Genomic DNA, 25505 nt, shown 5'->3' on the forward strand with positions numbered 1-25505 from the left:
AAATATGGTTATGATAGCACAATTGACATGCGCAGAACCCATTATCCGACTCTGCGCATGTTTATAATGCTATAGTAACCATTTATGTCAAAAAATATAAGGGTCGGAAATCGGCCATTTTTCGAAAATTTTCCTGTACTATAGTACAGGGATTTTTTTTCAAAAAATTACCAATTTTCGACCTTTTTATTTTTCGATAAAACTGGTTACTATAGCACAATTAACATGCGCACAATCCATTAGTCGACTCTGCGCATGTTTATTATGCTATAGTAACCATTTATGTAGAATATGGTTACTATAGCACAATTGACATGCGCAGAACCCATTAGTCGACTCTGCGCATGTTTATTATGCTATAGTAACCATTTATGTCAAAAAATAAAAGGGTCGAAAATCGGCCATTTTTCGAAAATTTTCCTGTACTATAGTACAGAGATTTTTTCAAAAACATGGCCAATTTTCGACCTTTTTATTTTTCGATAAAACTTGTTACTATAGCACAATTAACATGCGCACAACCCTTTAGTCGACTCTGCGCATGTTTATTATGCTATAGTAACCGTTTATGTAGAATATGGTTATGATAGCACAATTGACATGCGCAGAACCCATTATTCGACTCTGCGCATGTTTATAATGCTATAGTAACCATTTATGTCAAAAAATAAAACGGTCGTAAATCGGCCATTTTTCGAAAATTTTCCTGGGATTTTTTCAAAAACATGGCCAATTTTCGACCTTTTTATTTTTCGATAAAACTTGTTACTATAGCACAATTAACATGCGCACAACCCATTAGTCGACTCTGTGCATGTTTATTATGCTATAGTAACCATTTATGTGGAATATGGTTACTATAGCACAATTGACATGCGCAGAACCCATTAGTCGACTCTGCGCATGTTTATTATGCTATAGTAACCGTTTATGTAGAATATGGTTATGATAGCACAATTGACATGCGCAGAACCCATTATTCGACTCTGCGCATGTTTATTATGCTATAGTAACCATTTATGTCAAAAAATAAAAGGGTCGAAAATCGGCTGTTTTTCGAAAATTTCCCTGTACTATAGTACAGGGATTTTTTCAAAAAAATGGCCAATTTTCGACCTTTTAATTTTTCGATAAAAATGGTTACTATAGCACAATTAACATGCGCAGAACCCATTAGTCGACTCTGCGCATGTTTATTATGCCATAGTAACCATTTATGTAGAATATGGTTACTATAGCACAATTGACATGTGCAATTTTCCTGTACTATAGTACAGGGATTTTTTTCCAAAAAATGGCCAATTTTCGACCTTTTTATTTTTCGATAAAACTGGTTAATATGGCTCTATAAGATGCTACAAAGCAATATATGCGCATATATACCCATTATTATTGCATAATATAATAATTGAATTTAAAAAAATCGATATTTTAGGCATTTTTCGAAAAATCCCTGTACAAGGATTTTTTCAAAAAATCACAAAATGTCGACCCCTTATATTTCGAAAAAAATTGATATTTTGGGTATGATTAGTTCATGAATTAAGTGAATAATATTATAGCATGAATAGGCTAACCTCTTTTTTTTTTAAACACATAATGTTGAAGACCAATGTCGCCCTTATCTGTTAGTGTTATTAGTTTATTTTCTCCACCAATCAATTTACACTTTTCAGTTCAACCATTCAAATTGACTGCCTGCAGTCACAGTCTTTACACTTAACAACATAATTTAGCACCAAACCTGAACAACTTTATAGTAAAACACTTTACTAATAAACTTACAAAGTCACTTTTTTATATCAAAGTCGTTGTTTGATAGCCTTATTTTAATTAACACAACACAGCAACTGTAACTGTCCAAACCATAAGATCACATCAATAATTTAATGTTATTAATTAAATAATAATAATAATATTAATAATAATAATTATTATATATGATGTCTTCCATGTAAACTCTGCTAACATCATTAAATGTTTGGTTATTGCGTTCCGTCATTTTTAATCTAATTTTTAAACTTGTCTCAGCACCATAATCAATCAAACATCTGGCAATACATAACATTATATACAGTCAACTTTCAAACTTTATACAATACAATAGATATACAATATGTACAATAGGTACATACAACTATCAACAAAGTCATTGAAAATGATTCTGAAAAAAAGAATAACTGCACAAAAAGCCACAGTGGTGGGTTATGGACGCACATGGAAAGTCACATTTTTTTTTATTAGAAAAACCCCCCAAAATAAAAAAAAGTTTATTTTCAATTACCAATTAATGTATGCTTATTATATAAAGCAATTGACATATCTAATCTAAGTTAACACATTCTTAATGTTCATATAATTAATAGATTTTCCTTCATTTAACATGTTCTGTACATGTTTGATGAAAACAATTTAGAGAAGTAAAACAAAATTGAAAATATTGCATTTTGTTGTAATTTCTATAATTAAAACACAGCAGTATTATACATAGATCAAGGTGTTTAATGATTTAAAAAAAAATGTGAAATTAAAATATTGCAAAGAATTTTATATAAAATGAAGAAAACATTAAAGAATAAAAAAGTGTGTCGTGGGCGATCACTTCAAAATACTAGTTTTATACTAGAATTATTGTATAAGTTTGAGATACAAACTTTGATTTCTTTAATTTTAGTTTTTAATTTCCAATTTCTTCAACTTCAACCATTGTCCAAATTGTGTACTCCTGATTATAGTTTAGAAATAGTGTAGTCCAGAAGTCCCTAGGTCATCCGAGAATTTCTAAACAAATTATTTTCAGCCAACACCAATTTTTGATAATTTTATGCCCAAAAATAACAATCTAACAGTTTGTTATGCGACTAAAAATAATAACAAATTTACTTAACAGTTATTATTTTTTTCAAACCATTTGATGGTGTGACTGGCTGTCCTCCATTTATTTATTCATTTTGTTCAACATTAAATTCAATTTGGTCACAAAGATGTTGTTGGAATTCCACGTTCATCCTGAAATAAAAAAAAACAGAACTGTATTAAAATCATCATAACAAATAAGATATAGGCTAAACTAAACAAAAGTAGAAAAAGTGAATTACATACTGCCCACATTTTACCCCAAAATGTTAAGGCAGAAATCATGAATTTATATATGCATCATTTATATAAATTACTAAACATCAAACCTTAAAATCATCAAAGTTTAATTTGAACTCCTGAATGGAAAACAAATCCATTTAGCCAAACTTTGAATTATGCATATGTTTATATAGCGCCCTCTGTAAGATCTTAATTTATGGGATAATTATCTTATGCATTATTCATGATTTCTTCCTTAACCAACAAAATTGATGGATTCTGTAAGCAATCTACTTTAAATGGTGATGTTACAATAAATATTAAATTGCTAAAACACTACACTACAAATATGGTTCAGCGTTCGAGTCACAAGCTAAAACATATATCAGTGTGAACAGGGCCTTAGTTTATCAAAATCACGGCAATTCACACCATGTTTACAGTATCTCTTTCAGTCCACCAATGGACACCTGGTGGTGGACACCTGATGGTACTCACCAGTAATGTCACTGATTGGCCAAGCTCCTGTAAAAGAGCTTCTTCTGAAAGTCTCTTGATCTCCTCCAGCTCCAGTCGAAGCTGTTCCTCTTCATCAGCGTCTAACTTTGAACTGTTTGAACTTGAGTTCTGTCCTGACAGTGGAAGGTGTAACGATGATTTGGAACCTGTTAAGAATAACAACAATATTTGTAATTTATTTAGAAAAATACCATTGTATACATATTTTATTACCTACAGTATATCTTGGGGCGGATGCATGTTGGTATATGAGGTTAGAGAGAATCTCAGCCACCTCATGGTTGAGGATAAGGACATCTAAGTGTTTTAGATTCCTTTATTAGAACATCTCATACTCAGTGCTTCAGTTTATCATTTCCTTTTAATTATTTAAGACGAAGTACATTCTGCAACAATACTTAGTTTCATTAAAACAATTATGTAATAATATTGATATAATTTGTACTCTTTATACTTAATTTTAATTGGGTGGATTTCCCAAATCTGAATACTAGACTTTCTACAAAACTTTGTTTATGTTCTCCTTTCAGAGGAGAAAATGCCTACGTATGACGGTTTATCCAGGTAAGCTAGGCACGAAATGTGTCACCAGATTAACTTATTGGTGTAGGTAAATAATAATAGAAATTCTTACTGTATGAATGCCTATCACTTCCAAATTCTGAGTTATCATATTCACTGCCAGATCCTTGCGGTTTAGGAACCTCTAACGATTCCTGATGCTTCGTGGCATTACTATCCTGCGAGTATTCAAACGACCGTGTTGACGCCATACTGGATTCAATATTACTCTCACGTTGACCGTCACTATCAAACGCGAGATTAACAAACGCGAGAGGTGTTCGCGAGCCGTCTCTGATTGCGATTTCTCCAGAATTTCCACTAGCGGCAGTTGATGTACTGTCCAATGTACTGCCTTTCTGCGATGACATGCCGTCTTCAACATTGTGATCAAAAGCAAAATTAATGTAACCTTCTTGTCCATTACTGATTGACGCCATTGTCTGCGTTAACGAGTAGATTGCATCGCGAATTATATTTCTAGACAGCGTAGAAGCGAACTTTTCAGTTAAACTGTGTCGCTTGTTATCGTCTGAAGACTCTGTGTTTGGTCTAACAACATCGCTCAGTACATCGTATGTGGAGCTTACTTGAGATAACCGCGACAGTGGCGTAGATTTCGGCAAAGTTTCTCGGCTGCTAAAGCTGATATCACGGCTTACAACTCTTGAACTACTTGCTTTAGATGGTACTGCATATATCAGGTCAGAATTGTAGCTGCTTGCTAAAAAATAAATAAATTATGATTGTTTTGATTTTGTATTTATATTTATCTGGTAGACTTAGTTGTAACCATAGAGATTCTTTTCTTTAAAAACAAAAATCAAATACAATACACTATTTCGTTCAATCAATATATATGTATTTTGAATTCAAAATTACTTTGTTTTAAACGAAACATAATTAAATGCAATGAATATTTAATATTAAGGGGAATTAAAATGAATATAATTTCATCATACATGCTACTAGGAAATAATAAGCGTGAAAATATTGAACATATCATACATATTAAAACCCAATTACGAAAACCAGAATTAAAATGACATGAACTAAATGATGGTAATCATCATGGAATGCCAGGGGTACAACTGTAACGTCTGATTTTCATTGATAAATGCAGAAGTCAGCGTTCTATCAACTAATGCCATATAAAGAGAAAGTAACAATACTTTGTATCACTTTATTACTCATCACTAATATGGGATATAACGATTTATGGTTTTAACATCAGTCACCACTCAGAAGTAGTTCCACATTTGAAAATCTGGGTTCAAAAACCTTACTATTCTTATCTTTTACCATCCCCTTTCTAGTTCAGTATTTGAAGAGATTCTAAGACCAAGTTTTTCCTTTCAGTTTTAAATCATTCTTGTTGATGCAACCAGGTGCATTTTATTCATTTTTTAAGTATTCATAAATCAAAAATATCACATTGTGCAGAGCTAATATATATTATTTTATCTATATATTATTATTTATTATAAATTAGTTTTGAAAAAATGTGTAATGGGGCACTCCCCAGTATTTTTTTCTACGGATGGGACATTTTTGAGAATATAATTAGTCATATCATGAAAAGAATACAAGATTCAAAGTAGAATAAATGTATACATATATGGCCAATGTTAATTAAGAAAGTCAAAAAAAGAATGTACCAAAAAATGTTTATTATGAAGATCGTATGCATCCAGACGGGACAACAAATGGACATAACTTTTATCCAAGTTTTTTTCAGTTCATAAAATTAATTTTTTGTAATGTTCAGTGGATAAATTTTTAAGAAATAGGTATATATTGTCCTATAACATTATTATTTTAAAGATAGAATTAATATATTGTTTGAGGGTTTGCATGGCGAAATCAATATGTTACGATACACCACGTGAATATAGTTCTGAAAAGAACTGTTGAGTTTCGCAAAGTTTTGATCAATATACTTCGATCATCCTCAGGAGTGAAATATATGTTGTGTACCGCAAACTTGATATTAACAAAATTAGAATTATTACTAATCAGAATAATTATTGCATAATATATATATATAATAATATAATTAAAAAAAAGAAAATAACACATAAGAAGGCCAACTTATATAAAGTGGCCCTATTAAACAATTCTTGTAAAAAAAAAGAAAGAAGAAAAAAAAAGTTATAAGCCAATAAATATCCCTTAAATATTTCAATATTTCTTTATAATTTGTTTTGTATCTCTTGTATCTAGTGCATAAACATTTGAAAGAAATCTATTTCTTTGATATAAATAATCTTGTAGACTAATCACACTTAATATATAGGCACTTTTAAGAAAGAAAGAGATACTGCCATCAGCATGTTTTTGTCATTTTGATGAAAATGATGTCAGATGATGAAAGATTTCACTTTCATTCTCCGCCATCCATGTTGTGACATTTATAAAGATGTCTAAACATCAGTACCTGGTACCTAAAATAATAAATATTATGAAGAAAAAGTAATTTAAACTGGTATATAAAAGACACAGGAATCTGAGGAAAAGTACCATGTTTTGCCAATACTCCAATAACCAAACATACTTTGTTCGCAAAGTAATACACTGAGAAACACACTTTGCGAAAACATTGCAGAAAGCTACTTTGTTAAAAGTTAAAATTAAAGGTATTTGTATATCTATTTTATAGGATCCCAAAAAAAACTCAAGCAAGAAGTTTTTCCAACCATGAAAATACTCCTAAAAAACATTTCACGGTTCTAATAAAGTAACTACTGTATGCTATACACACAGTGAATGGTTGTCAAACTATTCTAAACTGTATAGACGTCATTTACAAAATCTAGCTGGATTTGTGTCAACTAATTCACGTCATATCGTCACTCCCATAGGAACAGTTGTTGCATGTCTTGGCTTGTAAAAAACAAAGTGTTACTATGGATAAGTATTTAATAAGGGTAGGCAATCAAATCTTACAGAAAGACTAAATGCAAGTGAATAATATTACACATTATTTATATTTTCTACAAGAAAAAGGATTAATATTTTAGGGCCATAACAGATATAAATAAATTAATTACAATCTCATGTCTATAATTATTGTGACTTGCCAATCTTTAGGTCTAGAACACGTAGACCTCTACATAAAAATAAATTTGTTACTGTCAAAAGTTATATCCAAAACCAATAGTTTTGCAAAAATTTGTTTAAAGTACTTTTATTTATTAACTCAAATTATGTCCATAATTATTTCTTAATGACCTGGTAGGTCAACAGGAAGTAATTAATAAATAATAAAAGTAAGGTGTTAATCAAGGGAGTTAAAACAACTACTGAAGAATCAATGTAGCTCACAATGTAGCATGCTTTGGTCTTTATCTAATGTCAATATTCTTATTTTTAAATTAATTCAATTAGTTATACAATTAGTATTAACTTATTTAATTATACTGTAATTTAAAAGTTTACCAATTTTCGAAAAGGTATTATATTAAGCCAAGATGTTGGAAAACAATAAATAAGAAATTAAATAAAAAAAAAACTGTTCTTAAAATATATTTTTTTTAAATTTCTTTTGCTACCCAACTAAGTCTATAAAAAAAGTTGTTAAATTATCCTTTTCTTATCAAACTATAAACAGGTGTTCATGTTTCAAATGATTACTATGGTATGTCTTATTAATAATGCAGTTTCATTTTGAAGATTGAACTGACAAGATCAGGATTATAAAGAAATCAAAAACTGTTACATAGTAAAGTAACAAGAGGTATACACTGGCTGAAACATTCCATTTTACATTGAAAAGTCAAGAACTGTTCCTATAGTGAGTAAGTTCGCTTTTGGCAATCATTGGCATTTCTCATTGTTTGTCTTTTTCTATAATTTTGATTGTGCCGAAATTGAACAAATCAAAATCAAAATTGCATATAAGACAGACATAAAGAGCAGAACATTCCATTTAGCCTAAAAGTAAATTTATTTTCAGGACTTTAAAATTAAAAATGATCTCTATGATTAACATCAAGATTAAAGCTCTGATAACAATTTATCTTTGGCATATATTACAGTAATTTTCGGATAAAGATCTAATTTAATTTCAGCAACCAGTCGATTATTTTTAAGAATAGGCAAGTAGAAATATTTTGAACAACTACATAAAATAAAAATAAAATACAAAGATATCTCAAAAAGTATAAAAAGCAACAGATAACTTTATTAGGGGGCAAAGAAAATTCAGATTCAAGAAAGTGGTATAGCACCATGAAAGGAAAAAATTATGGAAAGGTTTGCAAGAAAAGAAGGCATGAAAATAAGATTGGAGGAAAATGGTATAGAGTATGGAATGAGTAGATAACAAGGAAAGATATGTTGAAGAGAGGATGAGAAATAGATTGGAGGAAAATGGTATAGGATTATGGAATGAATAGATAACAAGGAAGGATATGTTGATGAGAGGATGAGAAATAGATTGGAGGAAAATGATGGAAAAGTTTGCAAGAAAAGAAGGCATGAAAATAAGATTAAAGGAAAATGGTATACTAGAGTATGGAATGAATAGATGACAAGGAAAGATATGTTGAAGGAAAGAGAGGATGAGAAATAGATTGGAGAAAAATGGGGGAAAGGTTTGCAAGAAAAGAAGGCATGAAAATAAGATTGGAGGAAAATGGCATAGGATTGTGGAATGAATAGATAACAAGGAAAGATATAGTGAAGGAAAGAGAAGATGTTGGAAAGTGGTGGAAAGGTTTGCAAGAAGGGAAGGCATGAAAATAAGATTGGAGGAAAATGGTATAGGAGTATGGAATGAGTAGATAACAAGGAAAGATACGGTGAATGAAAGAGAGGATGTTGAGAAATAGATTGGAGGAAAATGATGAAATGGTGAATATTGTAATAATGATAAAATCTAATTTTACTTATAATGACAACCCTGATGATGTTTGATCTAAGAATAACATTTTGTACAGTAGTTCCAAAATGCATTCAATAACATGTTTCTCTCTGTAGTTCCCAAATGAATTCAATAACATTTTCATACATGACATATAAAAATGACCTTATTAAAAAATATGGCTCAATAATCCAGCTTTAACATTTCTCTCATCTCATAATCTGAAATCAATGTTTCACATTATTCACATTGGAAAGACCACAACCTACTTTCACTAATGATTAAATGTCCTTTCCTTTGTAATATCAACCACGATGACACCATCCAAAAAAACTACTATCAATTTTGTACATTAATTAATGTAATCACAAGTAATATAGCAAAACAATCCTGATGACTTGGCAAGTGTTTTACTGCCAACAAACTTCTAAATGTTGTAGGCGTTTAGCAAACCATGCTAAATTAAGTACATGTGCTTCTTTTGACAGAATGTTACAGTATGCTTGCCCAAGATAATGTGCATTTTTGTCGTTTCTTTGTTACATGCATTTATTTATTATTTATTTTTTTGTTTTGTATTGCAATATATTATTTTTTTTTTCAATTTTTGAATAAAAATGTCATCAAAATGAAAATTGACTACATGAAATAAAAAATATATAAGGGTGAAAATATTATGTGATTCAATTGAATATGGAAGGTCATCTAATAGTAGAGTGTCTATAAAGCATAAGGCCAAGAGTAAGTTTCTAACTAATTTTCCCTTTTTGCAGATTTTTAAATTTTATAATTCCAGATTTTGCTAAAAAACATCAAAAGCATATCTTGATATTGAAATATTATAATTATAAGTTAATTTGAATTTAAATCTTAATAATTGAAAACCATATAACTTGTCTATGGCAACTGTTACCCAAGGTCCTTCTTAATAGTTAAATTTTAAGATTATTCAAATCTATCGTACTTATCTCAGAGCTACAGGCTTCTAAGATATATAATCTTCTCTCTTCTAGTTCAGTACATTAGTGGTTTTACATACAACTTATTATTGCATTACTTTCTTTTGGCACGTTTTAACATCAGTTGCCAACCAGGAGTATAAGTGGTCACAGTAAAGAAATTGCGCTGATTTAATAGCAAAATTTAAGAAGTAACCTCTTGAAAAAGTAGAAATTGTGAATTTATTAAAAGGAATAAACAAATTAATGCTTTACAAATAGTAAGACTGCTTTATAATGGAAACAAAAAATTGGTCAAAGTCTCAAAGAATACAGTGTAGTTGGGATGCCTCTATTCAGGGGACACTTTTCCATAAAATGAATGAGGAGCAATCATTGTTAGAACACTAACAGAAAACTTTTATTCAGGAGACACTCTTATAAAGACACTTTGTAGGGTCCAAAATGTGTCCCCTTAATAAAGGCAGTATTGACTTGGAAACAATGACAATAAAATCTGATATAAAAATTCCAATTTCTCACAGCATATTCTTGACATTTATATATCGTATTTTTATATATCGTATTTTGTATCATCTTCTTCCCAACTTTTTTATTATGTTTTATTTATTTTTTCTGGGAGGCTACTTTAGGCGTAAATTTTTAAAACTTATATTGGTTTCCTTCCACACATACTATGTTTTTTTATTGGTATTTATATTCTAATTATAAAAATGTATTGTCCCCCTAAAAAAATAATTCTTAAAAATGTTTTTGTTGAATGATATGCCATTTGAATATTATCACCTAACAGTTATCCACTTTACCAAAAATCTGATCGAAAAAAAAATGTATTTATCTAAAAAAATGTAATTTAACCATTTTTTTATTTACGTGAAAACATTTATTTGTTCAGGTTTTTTTTTCTATGAAAGTGATTAACTTTATTAAAACTTCAAAATAATCTATTCAAAGTCTGACTTTATTAATTTGTATTTTTCATGTTTTTAGGGACAATACATCTTTAAAACATTTTCTATGGAAAGCATTTCAAATCAAACTGATAATATTTATAAATTGTTCAAATGCCAAAGAGACAATCTGAAGTATTTTGGTACACTATAAAGTATAATGATTACAAACGCCTACATATAATTTAACTATGTTTCATATCTTAACTACAAAATAAGCATAATACCTCAATTAAGAAACTGAAGTGCTAGGTCCCTGGTTTTGCTTCCCCTTAACGTCATCAATGTCGCTGTGTCTGGTGGGTTATTTTCGGAGTTCAGTCAAGGACAAATACTTTAGGGCATTATAATATAACCACTTTTGCCATCAAAGGTCAAGGTGGATCATAATTATTAAATATAGATATTATTGATAATAAGTATCATATAAATATTTTTCCATTAAACAAAAAGATTATATCATACACATTTTTCTGCAAAAAGTATAATAATTAAGATGTCCAGAGGTGCCTGAAGATTCAGTTAATAAACAAAATTAATTTTTTAGAAAAGTGAACTGTATGACTTAAAAAATTATTTCAAATTTGAGTTGGAGTTTAATGATACATGAAACTGGCCTACTATACTTGTAGAATAACAATGCTGAATGAAAAGAATATCAGGCGCAGAGGGTCTAAAAATGGTATGAAGTGAAAACATAACATAGTCTTAAAATATCTTTTGTCATTTATGGATCCACCTATCACATTTATAGATTTTCCAACTCTGCAAGGAGGATATTCTACTCCAAAAGTATTTAATGTTATTTTTTTGTTTTTCAATTTTTGATAACTGAATAATAATTTATTTGTTCTTTTCTGCGTAAATAAGAAGTATTTCTTGCTTTTGACTACGCTATTGATGACCTTTCTTATAAGTAGGTTTACTTCTTTTTTCTAAATTTCAAATATTATTTTTAATTTCTATATTACTCTTTCATTCACATACAAAATTCTTTTTTTCTTTTATGCTAGAACTAAAATTCCAAAATGTTGGTCGCTGCACCAATTGACATTCTGTTCAATTGTGAAACAAAATGAAATTTTAAAGATAAAGTGATTACAAATTACAACTGACAGTACTTGGTACATGTAAATCTAATATAATCAAAGTTAAATCAATTTCTCTAAAACGTTTAGAAAATTATTAATTGTTTTGTATTTGATTTAAGAATTTAAAATATTAAATACTATAATTATTAAATTATTATCTAAAATTATTAACATACAGAAAAACTAAAGGTCTTTTTTTTTTTCCTCAAATATTTTTCTTTTCATTTAAGATTTGTTTTCATCCAAAGAGAGAAGAAAAAAAATAAAATAAATAGAATAAAATACATTTTAATGTATTTTTTTTTTTTTTAATGAAAAGGTCTATCAACAAGAATCTAAAAGCTTATATCAACTTTACAAGGAACAGTCGATAGTAGGCTGTGGTTCCCTACCACCTAAACCACCCCTACTCCCCTTGATTTATTGTCAAACTATTAACCCTAGCCACCCTAGAACATGCATAATTGAATGCACTATTTAATTACTGTAGGATGTACCTCTGGAGAATTTCAGTACAACTTCTATCACCCTGTGTTATGTCATGTGGTTACACTGAAGATTCTGTCTTCCAGATTCAAAACTGATAATAATTTAACAAAACTTTGCGAGATATCTTTAGACACACCAAAAAACAAAAATTACTACAATACAGTAAAATTAATTTATGTAAGATATAAGCAGATAATTTAACAATTGCTTTAGTTTATTTATTTATTTAGTTTATTTGGGAATAAAGTAGAAATAAAATTAAGGGGACACCTTTGGAAACAAACAAAGAGAGGTTAATCAAAGCGTTAAAACATATATTCTACCTTTTTTGTTTCTGGGCATCATCAATCTTTAATTAATAAATAATTAATAAATAATATGTGTATAGGAAAAAGATTTCTCTGTACACGCGAAATTATCCTCACACCTGACATACCTGAAAGGACTGGCCCATTGTATCGTTTCACAAGTTTATCTCTATTGGACGTCCGAAGCAGGTCACTTGCCCTATTTGTCCAGATATATTCTGGGTCAATTTCATTTTGTCGTAACACATCTCGTAACTGAGTAATTTCTTTCTGAAAAACAACAATTTTATACTTAATTAAAATATCTAATCTTAGACTTGACGATAAATTGTATTGTACTAGATTGAACATTAAATATCTCATAATAAAATGGTCTTAACATGGAACTATAAATTAGAGGTCCATGGTCATAAGCTCTGTCTACACTATCAAGCTAGTTTGACAAAAAAAAAGTGTGATGTGCCCAAATATGGTAGTGATATGCCTAAATATGGTAGTGATATGACATCATCATGTCCTTATATGGGCACATCCCATTTTGTAAAATGCGTTCTGAATAATAATTTTGTTTATTCAGCTATTGATTAATAGCAAAATAAAGAACAAAACTTTTGTTTGGCTTATATGGGCACATCACATGTTTTGTCAAATAAAGTTTGATAGTGTAGCAGAGTTTATGGGCCTGTTTCTATTGAAAAATAAAAAAAGAACGGTTTTTTGGAAACCGGTTTCGGCTGTTGTTTATAAATAAAGATCGCGTTGCAGCTCAATTTTTACTCCAATAAAACCGGTTCCGTCCATGTGCGTTCGTTATGAATGACGTCATTATATACACCACAATGCAGTTCGTTAGGCGGAAGCGCGATTTGATCGAGGTCATGTTTACTTTTTTTCGCATAACGCGATCCCCAAGAAATAGCATCCATTTCATCATAGAAGGGGGAATTATTACCTGAAACGTTATTGTGGTCCTTGGTTAAAGTATAGGTACGTCGCACCCTCTGATATTGTCAAGTTGAACTCGTCTATTTTTCACACGCTTTACAATATTCTTAAAAACATGTAGGCCTATAATACGTGAGTCTTTCTTCCGACTCCCGACAAGTCCCCTCATCTTCTTTCCTTCACATATTTTTTACGAACCTCGTAATGGCATCGGTCAACATTTTTTAGTTAAATAAAATACTCACTATCTAGAGAAATAAAAATGACTTAGGCCTAGGTCCTATCGCGCGAGTTTGACTGCGAGTTGACCGCAATCATCCCAGTGCAGCAGCAGACTGCAGAGTTCAGTTTTTGGGGTCAAATTGAGACCGCGATTGTGTTGCAGCTAAAAATTGCTCCGCGGAAACCGGTTTCAGAACGGTTTTCTGCGATCGAGACCGCAATCAATTGGGGTTTTTGAAACCGTTTTTAAGATCGGTTCTTTTTTGTGGTTTTTTGTGGGGACCCATTTCTGCTGGCAAGAAAAAACGGTTCTTGAAAAGAACGGTATTCAAAACCGTATTCTCTGCTCTATAGAAACAGGCCCTAAGAATGTAGAGGATGGGATAATTTGTAAATATGAAAGTTCCAAAATAAAAGAACTATAAAGAATTAACAATACAGCTGTAAAAAGAACAATATAGTCATTATTGCCATGGAAACACAATGTAAACTTTCAATTCACGCAGCCATTGCCACATTTGTCGTCAATTTTCATCTAATTCTGTCATAGTTTCGGTACAGTTCAAACGCAAAACAAAAATCCCAGCTTGTCTTAAATTAATCAATTAGTCTTAAATTCAGCCAAAGTGACTTAAAACCTGTACCAAATAAATACATTTTGAGTCACATATTCTTTATAATATATAAAAACAACAGTGCTTCCACTTTTAGAACATTTGATAAATGAGACTCAAATGTTCATATTGAATTTATATGAAACAAGTCACTTAGTTAATACTACGAAATAGGCTGAAGGAGGAAATCCACCTCCCACGAACGTCATAGTATAAAAAAGAACGGTTAGCGACTGGTACAAGCGCCCCCGTAAAATAAGAAAACGTTAATTCAGTTTAGGTACAGTATAAAAATTAAATAATTAAAAAGTGCAACTACATCTGGCATGTTACCAATATTGGATTTATTTAGAATTCCTAGAAGAATAATATTATATTTATGTTTTATTTGTTTGTCACTGTTGTCACCTAGTTTTTTAATGTAGTGATCCAATACATTCCAATGTTTGTACAGTGGGCTAATTGCTTTGTATCAGGGACCATAATATGTTTTCTTTTTTCTCTTTTTCTTGTTTTTATGTAGGTAAGTCCTTCTGGGGCCCCAGACATTTCATGTTATGGTGACTCTGTTGCTTTTGGGGTCCCAGGACCTGATGTCGAATAAATGAGATATGCATTAATTTTAGGGCCTGGAATGAGGAATGAGACATTTATAAAATGTTGACTAAGGTATAATTGGTACCTAATCAACAACAGTGGTGGATAAAGACAGGGGGTGGGTTATAGTATAATAGTCCCCTCGCTGCTTCTACTCCTCCTCCTCCTCCTCCCACTCAAACTCATCAAATTCACTAATAATGAATAATTATTTCATATTTGTTTACATAATAAACCATTTTATCAATTTTTTGCAACTATATAGAATTATAATATATGCCAATATAAATTATTAATAAACATAAATAAACAGGAATAAACATGGCTGGGGAAACTATATGAACCTCTACGGAATCAATTTATAATCAAATTAATCATAAATAAAAATAAACTATGTCTGGGTTTTCAGAAAAAACTTTTATATAACCTATTATATATGCATGTTAATATTATTTATTAATTGTTTTTTATACAATTTGGTGCTGAGATTTTGGCTATGGGAATAAAACACTTACAGACGGCGCACTCTATTGATGGAGTCGCAAAATCAGGCCAAGCGTGTTGCACAATTTCAAAGCTCTTTTTACAAAGGCTGATCATGCAATAGTTTTCTTGAAATTAGAGAAAATATTGCACAGAATAGATATAAAATCAACTTAGTCAAATAAAAATATTGTTGACTATGAATTGCTAAAAAAACCCATTAAGACCATATTAAAAACTTTTCCTGTTTAAATAGCTTCTTACCAGTTGCTGATCATATTGTGATTGTAGCGCATCAGCCTGAGCCTCTGCTTGTCGTCGTGCGTACCTCTCCATGTCCATTTCTTCCCTAACAATTCTTCGCATGCGTAAAAGCTCACCTGAAAAAGTTTTGTAAAATATTTTGTCTTATATTGGACATACAGTAAAGATGATAAATGAAAAAAGAACTGTGATTCTTGAGCTTGATATGCCAGCACAATACCATACTGTACAACTGGGGCTTGGATAGAACCTTCCTCATCATAGAAAATCATTAAAGATGTATTGTCCTCCAAAAACATGAAAAATGAAGATTAATTAAATCAGACTTTGAATACCGTACCTTATTTTGTAGTTAATATAAAGTTAATCACATCCGTAGAAAAAAAAACAAAAAAAAATAATGTAAAATAAATGGTTAAATTCAACCAAAAATCCATTGGCTGGCAGCCAATTTGACCATTTTTTGCTTTAAATTACATTTTTTTCAGGTAAATACACTTTTTTTTTACCCAATTTTTGGTCAAAGTGGATAACTATTACGTTACATTAAAATGGAATATTCAACAAAATTTGTTTTAAGAATTATTTTTTCAGGGAGACAATACATCTTTAACTTTCAATATGCACATGCGATGTCCATTTATCTACCTACAGTATCATGCTTTGAATTAGTAATAATATTATTAATTAATATATTTAAATGTTCCTTTAGAAACTGTTGTAATTATTACAATGGCTAACAGAATGGATGGTACTCAAACCACAGAAAAAATTACTAATCATCCACAATAGATGAATAAATTAATTTGAAAAATGGAACATTATATTATTAAACAATGCTACTTGAACTTGCTTGGCATTTTAAAGAACAATAAAAGACCAACGACCAATTCATTCAATTAAATCATTACAATGGCGGTATAGTTCACTGACAGTGTCATCATGGGAATAATATGGTGCATTCAACTAAAGTTGAACAACAATAAAGGCCTTCCAACATTCAATCAATTGGATGTTTTTAACTGTTTTTTACGCAATTCAACCCAACATTAACTTGTCAAATTTATGCATGCTGCCAAGAAAATGGAGGTAATTTGAATTCACACACCATTTATCAATTATTCCTACTGTAAACAGCAGGCCTTTTCTATACAGACAAATCATGGAGGACATTTTCTCCATGGACAAAGTTAAAAACCAGTCACTAAAAATAAAAGCATATTTTACAGTATAAATGCTATGTTATATTACTGTAGGTTTCGATCTTTAGGAGATATAAATTTCTTAGTTTTTCTGTCAATAGGGAAACTTTTCTTGGCTTCCATTGTGTCCTGTTCCATTTTGCAATTGTTTATTGGAAAATATTGTTTTATTTATTTTAAGTTTATGCCCTTGTTATTTAATAAAAAAACATTCAATTTTTCGGTTGTGGTGAAAACTTACTATGAATAATGCCGTAAAACCTCCAACAACGGAGTACTATAAGATTACTTGCTGCGATAGTGCCCGGATATTCCTCATTCACTCCGCACACGTGAAAGACTAAATCGAGTATAAACGCTATCAACACAATTGCAACATCAAATATCTATAAAGAGAAAATATAATCATACAAAATGTTAGCATGTAAAAATATGTACAAATAATTGTAAAATTAAGAGATTATAAATGAGTTGCCTTAAAATAAAGGAATATAGAGAAGATAGTAACGGTACTGTATACCTCCCTGGAAATTGTAACCGAGAACAGGAAAGAGATAGGCCTACAGGGCGTATATAAAATACAGCATACTTGAAAAGCAAAAGAGATACATGCTTCTTATGAAACCACACCTCCTCAACAACCTAGATTTAATTGAAATATCTTTTAAAATTCAATAAATATTCTATTTCAAAATTTCCCTTGCATATAGAGTATCACGGTGCTGACGTCACGACAGTAGGGCGCAACCAAAAATGCGTTCAGCCTGCCTGAGTGACTCCAAAATCACCAATGGTTTGGAATAGGCTTATTGAAGTAGTCATTTTAAAACTTAATAATTTTCAATAAAAACAAACTAAAATTTCAAAAGATCACTAAATATTTGTTTTTAATAATCTATTTATTCTTCAACTACAGTTTAAGTTTAAAAAAATCAAGCTAAGATACATAATTTGATAGAAATACAGATCTTCACTGTTTATCAACATAGTAGCGCTGAACGCGTTTTTTGGTTGGCTAGCAACCATGTAGCGCTCTCTATTGTTGTGACGTCACACCGTGATACTCTATATAGTATTCACTTTATTAAATATTAAAATAATCCGTTTCTGTGCAAAATATCAATTTATATAATAACAACAAGTCAGTTTGGTGCAAAAGAAACACCCAGACCGTGTTTGATGTTACTATGGGTAGCTTCGATGGAGCAGAAACATGCGAATTAATTGGTTTGTTCATACTAGCCAAACTTGAGACGAAATATATGGTAACAGCATAGGACTCTACAGAGATGATGGAGTAATGCTGCGTTTCGCAATACACCGCGCCAGATTGAAGAAATTAAAAAGGATCTTTGTAACACACTTTTTCTGTGTCTATACAAAATTAAACTGTACGAACGATTCTCTAAATTTTGTCTAGCTTACAGCATGGATGCAAACAATATTGTCTAATCTGTAGGTCTATATGTACAAGGATTATATTAATTTATTTTGTTACAAAGAATCTGATGGTTCATGGTCACGGAAGATTGAAAGGCTGTCAGCACTAGAATAGTAGACTCATACAATGTAAGACATACCAACATACGGATATGTATACAATAGTTTATTTGTTAAAGAAAATCGCAAATACATGTGATAAGGTTTGTGGTAGTAAGTACTGCAAATACTTGGTGTAATTACGAAAAAGAGAAAACAAATATTTGATCTGTTTATCTTCAAGAAGGATACAAGAACATAAATAAGAAGGTAAAAACAACCTTGAATTTATTAATTAAGAAGTAAATAAAAGAAAAAAAAAAAGAAAAAATATAACACACATTATATATTATACATTTTTGTTTTTATTTGAGAAATAAAAATTATTAATTGATTGATTGATTGACATTATATATTATAACACACATGAGTGAATCCTTTTGTATTACGTGGCATTCGCAATTAAATTCAATTCAATACGATTCAATTAAAAGCCCCACCTGCAATGTTTAATGTTTAGACATACTCAAACTTGCAACCTCTTGGATACAGTACATATATACAAAACTAGAACATCAATAACAAATAAATTGCGTCACTCATGTTTTGTAATTCACCTGAAGTGTGTGACCAGTGCTGGCCATACGAAACACGCTTGTCGTGAATAAATTTGAAGTCATCTTAGTTCATCTCATATCGTTTTATTTTATTTAGCTCTACCTCGGTGTACAGAGCAATCTATCCAGGTGATCTGAATTATTTATATACTATATATTATATACAAAACTATATATATAAATAATATATGAAAAGGGTTAAACATTATTATGGGGGTTCATGTTGTGTATTATCAATTACAAATATTAAAAAATATGAATCGAACTCGAAAGACACAAAACGCATGCCATCATGTGCGAATCAATACTTAATTTTTGGGGAACACTGTTTATACTTCTAATTTTCTCTTTATGAATTCCAGTACTGTACATGGTTATTGATAATAAATTTAAAGATTGAAAAATTTCAATACATCTCATTCTGAATGAATATATAACCCATAGGACACTGTACAGTACATAACTCCAGATATAACATTTATGGACTTCCCGGTCTCTTAAATTTATTTATGTAGCATACCAAAACAACATTTTGATGAACCAAATACGTAAATCATTTATCATTTGCAAAACTAAACACTGTAGGTATCAAGGAAATAGTTATAGATTGAATTTATGGTAAAACACATTCTAATAAAAATGTCAATTACCCATCCAGTATTTGAAACTATTTAAAAATAGTTTCAATTTGAATATTTTAGCAACAAATATGTCGGGTTATATTCTGTCTTAAGTATTAATACAGAATTTAATGGCGACACTGACGACACTTGATATAATTACAAAATTCTTTCATCAAATGGCAGGAAAAAATAATAGAGGTATCAAATAGTTATTTCTAGGTAAATGTGGAAACAACTATTTGAATAATTGAAAGACAATTTTAAATTCTACTTATAGAACGATACAATTCATCTTGAATTAACATCTTTAATTGACACCGACAAAATAATAACAATAAACACTTGTGTAGCCCTTAAAAAGGATTATCTTTCACAAAATTCCTGACATCACCTACTGTACAGCTGAAGGTTTAAAAGCATTAAATATCTTGTCTTTGTGTTTTCATATTTTCATGAAGCTTTTCATTTGGGGAAAAACCTCATCACATGAATGATATTGCAAACATTATTAATAAAAATGTGTGTTCTGTGTTCATCCGTTTTTAAATATGGGAGAGCAGAACACCTGTCGTCGTAAGAAGCCAAAAAAACGAAAATGATCGTCGGTCTGACACCATATGCACTACAGTATGAAGCACGTCATATATGCTGCTTAAAGCTCTGTCCACACTATCAAACTTTATGTGATAAAAAAACTGTGATGTTATATCACTACCATATTTAAGCATATCACTACCATATTTGGGTACATCACACCTTTTTTTTTCAAACTAGTTTGATAGTGTAGACATTTATAAAAAATGTGGGGTTCGTCAAAAAAGTGAGGGGACTATTCTCCTTTAAAAAAAATGGGGGATGTGTCAGTAGGCCTACTATGACAACAGCTGATATTATAACACACCTAGATTCTAGGCCATGTTGGTTTATCCAGGTAAGCTAGGCACATAGACTACATGTTACTGATCAAAAACAAATCGGAGAAAATACAAATATGAAACATAAAAAAAAAACACATAGATTCTGTTTAGGAAGCAACATACATGGTCTTGATTTAACACATGTTTACAGTAAAGTGATCTGCAAAACCAAAATACCTTTCAACTCTTCACATAAGATTTACGAGAATGTTGCAAACATTCATATTTTTTTATCTTGCATTCATTTCCATAAAAATAAAGATCAAAGTAATATCAACTGTTGATACACTGCGACATTAATCAGAAAAATGTATTTGCCTATGATGTCAATGTATATACAGTACTTACAAAATAAAAAATATGTATTACGGTATGCCAATATTAATGAGGCCACCACCAGGAAAGTTAATCATACTTGTTTTTACATATAGCATACAGTAGATTTACCAATCATTTGACAAAATATGGCAATACGGCATTGAAACAGTTTCCCGAGGTTAAACAACGTTCGGCTAACGTAGAGAACTTGAATAGAAGATCATCTAGGAATATCGTGTGTCCTAGGTATAATGGTAAACTGGACCAGGCAGAGTAGTATGGGGTATAGTCACTCCACACTTCATATCCAATAATTAGTTAAAGTATGTCACTGGTGGGTCGCTTGGTGTCGTCAAACCAAGCGAGGAGCCCATTGATTGGATTTGGGAGTAGTCTGTAAATGGCGTTAATTACTTATGGATGGTATAGCATGGAAGAAAATAAATTTTTGTAATCTCCAGATTACAGAAATGATCACAGAATTTTTAATTATAGATTTTCACCATCCAGGATCAAGATTTTTTGCCAGAGCTACCAAAATCTTAGACTAGACAATGTTCCTGAATTTACAGGGTATTTCTGGGTGCATTCCAAAAAAAAAAGAAACTAATGCTTATTTTTGTGTCATTGATTGAATAGTGTCCAGAAATGATATCGTTTCGTCACTACAAACTATGTATATTTTTGTCAAGTTGGGAGGTCTGGATCGTATACTACTACAGTATACTGTATATGCAGTTATATATAGAGAACAACAAAATAAGATTATTTATTTAATGTTGAGAAAAGAAAATTAGAAAGAAAATTAGAAGAAATTACCTTAGAGCCTTTTAACTATCAACCTACAGTATTGCGCATGCCAACCAAGTGATGTTACACAGAAATATACTAATCATTAATTTTTAATATCAAGTTTCTCAAAACTGTTTAATGAAAAAAAATACTTGTGTTGTTTATAGATACATTGATTGAAAATACAGGTATCTTAATTGTACAGTGAAAGTAAAAGAATAACTCAACTGTCTCATCATAACTGTGGATTGTAAAAAACGACAAAATATTAATTGAGAGTGGCGATACAAATAACAGATCAAGGCGGGAGCCTCTCGTGGGAAGGACATTACCACGGCAACACCAAACATATGTTACTTACCCTTCCTGTCTTGTCTCCCATTACTTTTTTGGAGTGAGAGATGAGAATACTGACAAGTGTATTCGATACAAAATATGTTGTATAGTATTCCTTACAATCTTTGTTTTAATATGAAAATATTTGAAAATTTCACATTGAAGAAATTAATTCATGATAAAGACATTTTTCATGCTTGAGTGATATTGACACTTTATGTGAATGATTTTTGCTCTGATAAAAAAAACATTTTCCATACGCTTTTGTAAAAAATGCTTTTATAAAATGGAATTCAATTTATTCTATCTATGGGACATCTTCTCTGGGAAGACTCAAGTAGGCTATAAAATTTCATAACTTGTAGGCCCACTATGATTATACAGGCCCACTACATACATTAGTAAATCAGTTAATACTGTATTTCAAAGAATTAATTAATTATAACATAAATTAATAAATTGGTTCATGAACAAAACGTTTCAAATATCACACTAAAAGCACAATAAGTACTGAAGCAACGTTTTTTTTTCTTAAATTCTTTAAATTAAAAAAAGTTTTGTTCATTTATCAAAGGTATACAACTCGTAATGTTCATCTAGATTACTGTACTGCTTATATAATCATAGCTTAGTATGTTTTAATACTTGGCTTGTAATAAATAAGAGACAGAATATTAAATAAAACAGCTCTTATTAATCTCTTCCTGTAAATTGTAAACATTGAGTAGCAAAAAGTAAAAAATTCAAAATAGTCTTTGAAAACTTGATTCTGTAACTGGCACTGGATTGCCTCAACTTTTTGAGTTGTTTTAAGGTTTCTTCTGGGAGCAGCGCAACTAGACTGCTGCTATAAATGTTTAATGTTTAAAAATATAACACTACTTTATATTAATATCTTTCAATTGCTTAATTCTCTAATGGGAATTGATTTAAGTTCTGAAAGCAAATAAGAAATTTGAAATCCATATTCATTTGTATTCAAATGAGTTCTGTACATTTAAACACGTAATTGTCCCTAAAATTATTTAAAAGTAGACTTGCTTTTTAGAAATTATATATAAATAAATAAGTCTCTACTGTTGTCTTTTTATTTTCTTTTTATTGAAAATGTAAAGAATATATAATCTCAAGTTAAAAGCACTTCACATCTTAACAAATCTATAAGAGATTATGATCAGATTCCATATAGATGAATCAGATGATTTGATTAATAAAACTGATCATAAAAACAGCTACTTCAAATAAAACAAACCTATTAATATTAATATAGAATCGTTATATTCACACTGCCATTTAACTGTTTATTGAATATTTGTCCTGTTTCTGCAGCCAAGAACATGCTTATTAAAGAAACACTTGTTTCAAGTCAATTTAATAAGATATTTAGAACATTTACACTACCTAAATTTTGTATAATGTTTTTAAAAATAAGAAACAGTTTTGCTTTTAATCAAGGTTTTTAATATTGATTGTTCTGTGAAAAATTAACAAAAGTTGTTAAAACATGGTTAATAGTTGTGTGATGTATACCCAGGAGAGATTAGTAGAATCTGGGTACAAAACTTCCTGAACTAATTAACGAAGGACGTACCAAATGGTACCGGTTTGTAAAAGACTTATACCCAGTTAATGATAGGGATAGGACAATACTGTATATGTAATAGGCCAAGGTCAGATTGTTTTAAGCATATTTCACTTTTTAAATTAGTATTAATTTAATGATGATTAACAGATGCCTGGTAGCCCATATGGTGGGGAACTAAATATGTGATATTGTCAAATGCTTTTTTTTCCTAAATCTAATTTCTCTTGTGCATTTATATTAGGATTTGTATCTTTGTATAGTTTAGAACAAATATTACACAACATGCTCTATTTACTCTCAGAACATGGCGTGGTGATTAATATGCATACTAAAGTCAGAGTCCGAGGTTCAAATCCTGTCTGACCTCAAGATATGTTTACATTAATGAAACAACTCAATACTAGTAGAATATATAGTGTTTGTTGTGTGTCCATCACATGAATGGATTGTCACTTCCAGGACAGTGTCACTTCCAGGACAGTGCAGTGACTTAAGTCAATTTATTGGAAATTCTTAAGGATGTATCGTCCACCAAAGCATAAAATAAAGATATATAAACCAAACTGTGACTATTAAAATTAATGATTTTACTTAATTAAAAAAACACAAAAATATAGTTAAAATTAACACAAAAAATCAGAAAATGGGCTTCCGGTAAACTTTTTGGTGTTTTCTTTAAATTATAGTTACATTTATCAAAATAATTTTTGTTTTCAGGTTGGACAAGATAACTTAAAGCCAGAAGAAAACAACAATTATAGAACTACTGATACATTTACAAGGTCTATAATACTGTTTAGACCTACCACTGATTTTTATCTATTTTTCTATAAATTTTCAACTTTGAAACACTGTACACTAGTAGCACTAGTATGAGTTACAAAGCAAAACAATCTCCACATTCATAGTCTGAATTCATTATACAATGAATGGTCAATGGTTTCAATACAAAGGATTGTTTTTCCTGATTAGACAATGAATTAATTAAACAGTAATTAAAACCTTTTGAAACCTAGTACTTTACTCCATAGTACCAACTAAAGAATTCTGTTACTGTATCAGTTCAGGGAGTTAGTTATACCTCCCTGAACTTTTGCAATGTTTTTGTGTTTAAAGCGATTGTCTTACTTTAATAATAGTTTTATTTTATATCACATAGCAAGTCATTTGATGCTTGGTTGATTTTTGTACTTATAATCGGTCTTAATGTAAATTACTTCAATCGCCTCCAAAACAAAACAAAAGGATATTTCAGGTACAAATTGGCCTACTCATGCAACATGGTATTTCATATCAGCACCACTGAGGCGAGTATTCAATTTGATCAGGATGAAATCTTATATGTTCACCACTGAAACATACAGTAGCAAGTGTTTAGTGTTAGTAGAACCATTATTTTTTACATAGAAACAAAAATTGTATTTGACCTTTAACCTGCAGAACGGAGGACTCAACCAAGTAAACAAGAATATGTAAAAAAAAAAAAATTGATACAATTCCTGTCATGCCGAAAGCGACAAGATAAAATAGCCCAACATTCCAGTGTCTCGGGAAAAAATTAACTAGTTGTTAAAAAATCAATTACACACACTTTTTTGCAAAATAGTAGTAAATTATAAGGGTCTTTAAGAACTGTCCCCTTGAGGTAAGCTTAAATAGTTAAAGATAAGATTTTAATGGAGATGGTCTTGT

At 30.3% G+C, this 25505-nt stretch overlaps 1 protein-coding gene across 1 annotated transcript in view; it reads right to left on the bottom strand.

The window, feature by feature from the left end:
* Positions 1 to 1512: 1512 nt before the first annotated feature.
* The window catches only part of LOC140062361 (uncharacterized), a 39245-nt gene continuing 15252 nt past the window's right edge, over positions 1513 to 25505 (bottom strand). The window contains exons 6-11 of the mRNA XM_072108544.1: positions 17388 to 17532; positions 15945 to 16060; positions 12948 to 13089; positions 4232 to 4882; positions 3577 to 3743; positions 1513 to 3009 (exon numbers count right to left, since the gene is read on the bottom strand). Of these exons, the coding sequence (XP_071964645.1) occupies positions 2977 to 3009; positions 3577 to 3743; positions 4232 to 4882; positions 12948 to 13089; positions 15945 to 16060; positions 17388 to 17532 (1254 nt within the window). The 3' untranslated portion in view covers positions 1513 to 2976. The remainder of the gene's footprint in view (positions 3010 to 3576; positions 3744 to 4231; positions 4883 to 12947; positions 13090 to 15944; positions 16061 to 17387; positions 17533 to 25505) is intronic.

Source organism: Antedon mediterranea, chromosome 11 (genome assembly GCF_964355755.1).
Source record: "Antedon mediterranea chromosome 11, ecAntMedi1.1, whole genome shotgun sequence".
Lineage (NCBI taxonomy): Eukaryota > Metazoa > Echinodermata > Crinoidea > Comatulida > Antedonidae > Antedon > Antedon mediterranea.